A 4,030-nucleotide genomic window follows, 5' to 3' on the forward strand; every position below is an offset into this window, starting at 1 on the left:
AGGCATTGCAGTCACTGCAGTGGGCTTTTCAAAACGTCTCAAGCATGGCGGAGCTGCGTCATCAGGTTCAGCGGCAGTGGTCTGTCCTGCTGAATTTGCAAGGGCGGCTTCCGTCTCATTTGGAGGCGTTGCAGCGCCAACACTTGGTAGTAGAGCGCCTGGAGGTGATCGAAACCAGCTTTGCGCTACTTCAGGTATGATGATTGTGAAGCAACTGGTCTTGATGTTCCAATGAATGTGTGTGTGTGTGTGTGTGTGTGTGTGTGTTGGTCTTTTCGGGGATGTTTGGGGCGATGGAGGCAACTTGGAGGGAGTGTGAAATGAAGCATCGACATTGCAACATGAGCTAGCTTTAAGACGTCCATCTGATTTTGCGTTGTTGCTTCTCCCTCTTACGTGCCTCCAACAACATCAACATTAACAACACTGTTGAACCTGCCCTGCTTGTAGGCGGGTCGAGAGCAGCGTGATACGGCGGCAGGCCTATACCAGGACGAGACAACGCGCAAAATGCTCAAGGCACAACAGCAGCAGCTGCAACAGTTGGAGAGTCTCAGCGTGGAGCTGGAGGCGTTGAATAAAGAAGGGGAGCTGAATAGCACGCTCGTGGATCGCTTGCGCCGTGGACGTGAGGATATCGAGCAAGGCATCAGGACGACTCAGGATAGGTGCGTCCGACTTCAAGGCGTGTTGGATTACAACGCGCTGCAGCGCGATCTGAATGAGACCAACAGCTGGATGGCGACGGCCATGCGGACCACGCACGCCTTGGCGCAACAGGCCTTGCAATGTCGAGACGAGCAGGCAGACGAGCTTGTGCTGGCTGAAGTGGGCAAGCTGCAGTCAGAGCTGGATGCGCGTGAGGCAGAGCTTGACGGCATGGCCAATGCCAATGCGCAGCTGAGCGCACCGGCTCACCTAGACGCCAGTTTTTCGCCGCAGCAATTGTTTGCAAAAATGAAGAGCAAATTTGCTGCTCTCAGAGACAAGCTGGCTCAGCTGACGAACGACTTTGAGGCCAACCGAACCGTGCACACACTGCTGTGGGACATGGAAACGCTGCAAAAGCTGGTGTCGACCAAGTTGGCAATGTTGAGCGAGCAGCGAGAAACGGCTGCACTTGAGTTGCACGTGCGATTGCTCAGCGTTGACATTGAGGGCATTGAACGGCAAAGCGCCGAGTTTTGCGCCGCGGCTGAACAATTGGCGGCACAACATTCGCGACACCGTCATTTGTTGACCTTGCAGCTCACGCAGCTGCGTGCGACGTCAAGTGGACTGGCCAGCCGCTTGACGCGATCGCGCGATCGCTTGAGTGAGCTGGCTGTCTTTCAGCAGCTGCAAGGCCAGGCCAGGCACGTGCAACGGGAAGTACAAATGCAGCAGACCTTGGGTTGCGAGGCCTTTGGACAGTTGGAGAGCTTGGTGCTGCACGCTGAAGTCCAGAAGCTAGAGGCGGCTCTTCATCAGGGTGAGGAGACATTGGCGGGATGTCGTAAGCGTGCCGCCGAGCTGCAAAGCAGCTTTACGGAGCTGCAGGCAGCTGGAGCTCGTTTGTATCAGCAGAGTGCGCACTTGCCCAAGCAGGACCTGCAGTTGCTGCTCCGCGACATTAACGTCAAGCCGCAACTGCGAGCTCTACTCGCTCAGCTGGATGAGCTCAGTTCAGCGGCAGAGCGGTTTGGACAGCTCATTGAGACGCGCAAGCAAATGGAACTGGTAAGATTGCTCGTCCTGACTGGCTTTCTTGCATTGTTTACAGGTCATGTGCGTTGTGCCTGGCTTGCTGAGCTCATAGTTGGTTTCATGGCGCCGCGGCTTGCTTGGGGGGTTTGGTGCAGTTGGAAAAGTGGATTTCGGAGCGAACCAACTTGCTGGTGGTTGATGATGTTACCATGGCAGGGATTGAGGATGCGTTGCGACGCTTGCAGCATCTTGAGGCATCCTTTGAAAGCATGATGAGTACGGTCAAGCGTTTGAGTTCCATCTCACAGCGTACTTTGGCAGCTCGCTGAGCTGAGGTGGCAAGTTTGCCGTCGATCTATGAGCGAGTGCTTGCCTGTTTTTTTGATGACATCACCAGGGAGTGTGTCACTTGATCTTGTTGTCACAGCTGATCAAAGTCAAATAGCAAATGTGTGTGTGTGTGGTGTGTGTAGCATAAAAAAGTTGTGAACAGTGTCCAAAGTTGAGATCTTATCGAGTGTCATATTTCACGTCTCTCATCTCCAGGACCTGACTGAGGAACGTTTTGTGTAAAAATCATCATTTGTGCGTGTGTGTGATTGATGTCGAAGAAGGCTTTATATTCCATGATAAATTTGATTGCTGCAGAAATTGAGCTTTTTTGCTGATGTGTCAGGAGCAAAACAGCACGCAACGTAATCAAAAGACAGACATCCTATCGAATCAGAACAATGAGTAGGGAAGACAAAGTCGAGATATATGTGGAGCTTCATCCTCTCCATTCGCAATGACCAAAGAACGCACGTAGAACGTGTGCGCAATGAGCAACGGGACCACTTCTTCTTACCAGAAGAAGGAACATGGTCAACGACAAAACCACTTTAACAAAAAAGAAAAAAAAAGAAGAAGTCATGCAAAATGTTGGCTGGAAGAAAAAATCATCGCGCCGTAGCATTCATTCACACGCACAAGTCGCGCCGCGGGCGCAAAATGAAAGATGCTTAGAGAAGGATGGTCTTGGCCAACTTGGAGGTGACAACATAGGGGTCCATGTTGCTAGCGGGGCGGCGGTCCTCAAGGTAGCCGTAACCTTGGTGGAAGGTCTGGCGAGGGATGCGGATGGAGGCGCCGCGGTTGGCAACGCCGTAGCTCCACGAGTCCATGTCGGCCGTCTCGTGCTTGCCCGTGAGACGGAGGTGGTTATCAGCACCGTACAGCTGAATGTGTTCCTTGGCAACTTGGCCCATCTTCTCAAGAGCCTCGATCATCTTGCCAAAGGCACCCTTCTGCTCCTTGCCCTTGAAGGGGCCATCGACGGGAGTGTAGGAGAACTGGAGGTCCTTGTCACGGAAGTCCTTGGTGGAAAAGTTGGTGTGGCAACCGGCACCGTTCCAGTCGCCCTTCATGGGCTTGGGCTCGAACGAGACGACAACGTTGTACTTCTCGCAGACGCGGTACATGATGTAGCGGGAGACAATGAGCTGATCACCAGCGGCAATGCCCTCGCAGGGGCCAACCTGGTACTCCCACTGGCCAGCCATGACCTCGGCGTTGATGCCCGAGATGTTAATGCCAGCGTAGACGCAGGCACGCATGTGAGCCTCGGCAATATCGCGGCCAAAGGCGTTCTCGGTACCGGCCGAGCAGTAGTAGGGGCCCTGAGGGGCGGGGTAGCCGTTCTTGGGCCAGCCGAGGGGGGTGACCTTGTCAGCCTCGAAGAGGGTGTACTCCTGCTCGATACCGTACCACAGCTCCTGCTCAGCAACCTTGGGGTCAGCGAAGATGGCGGCGGCGGCATCGCGGGTGTTGTTACCGCTGACACCGTTGACGGAGGCCAGATCCTCAACGACGGTCAAGGGGCGCATCGAGCCATCGTCGTTGGGGGTGTAAGTGGCGGTCAGGACGAGGATGTTGTTGCCACCGCGGAAAGGGTCCTTGTACATGGCAACGGGCTTGATGAGGACCTCAGAGTCGTGACCGGGGGCTTGGCCGGTGGAGGAGCCGTCGTAGTTCCAGATGGGGAGATCGTCGACCGACTTGGGCATCTTGTCCAGCACCTTGGTCTTGCAGCGAAGGTCACGGCCATTGCCACCAATCCAGATGTACTCGGCGAAGATGCGACCCTGCTGATCGAGCTCAAACTCGCGGTTGAGCGTCTACGCGGAGGCGTTTAGAATGTGAGCAAAAAGGGCTGGTTTCGAGGCCTCCCGTCATCTCAGAATTCCACCCACGGCCATCGGAAGAGTGGGGTGGGGGGCACAGGCACGTACCGGCTCAAGAGATCCAGAACGGGCAGACATGATGACGTTGGGACAGGGGATGGAGGCCACTGGAGTTGGAGCTC

At 54.9% G+C, this 4,030-nt stretch overlaps 1 protein-coding gene across 1 annotated transcript; it reads right to left on the reverse strand.

Moving 5' to 3' along the window:
- Positions 1 to 433: 433 nt before the first annotated feature.
- MONBRDRAFT_32625 (uncharacterized protein) lies at positions 434 to 4,028 on the reverse strand. The gene is made up of 4 exons (XM_001746365.1): positions 3,957 to 4,028; positions 1,842 to 3,842; positions 1,489 to 1,719; positions 434 to 632 (listed from the first exon to the last, which is right to left on the reverse strand). Exons 1-2 carry the CDS (start codon positions 3,984 to 3,986, stop codon positions 2,688 to 2,690), a joined length of 1,185 nt encoding a protein of 394 aa, XP_001746417.1. The 5' UTR covers positions 3,987 to 4,028; the 3' UTR covers positions 434 to 632; positions 1,489 to 1,719; positions 1,842 to 2,687.
- Positions 4,029 to 4,030: the final 2 nt, after the last annotated feature.

The sequence above is a fragment of the Monosiga brevicollis genome, genomic scaffold (genome assembly GCF_000002865.3).
Source record: "Monosiga brevicollis MX1 MONBRscaffold_12 genomic scaffold, whole genome shotgun sequence".
Lineage (NCBI taxonomy): Eukaryota > Choanoflagellata > Craspedida > Salpingoecidae > Monosiga > Monosiga brevicollis.

Excerpts from the sequence above, each read along its gene's own strand:
- MONBRDRAFT_32625 (XM_001746365.1), bottom strand. The coding sequence starts at position 3,986 with ATGTCTGCCCGTTCTGGATCTCTTGAGCCG. Across the intron at positions 3,843-3,956 it reads GTTCTGGATCTCTTGAGCCG|ACGCTCAACCGCGAGTTTGA; the intron begins GTACGTGCCTGT and ends GCCTCCGCGTAG.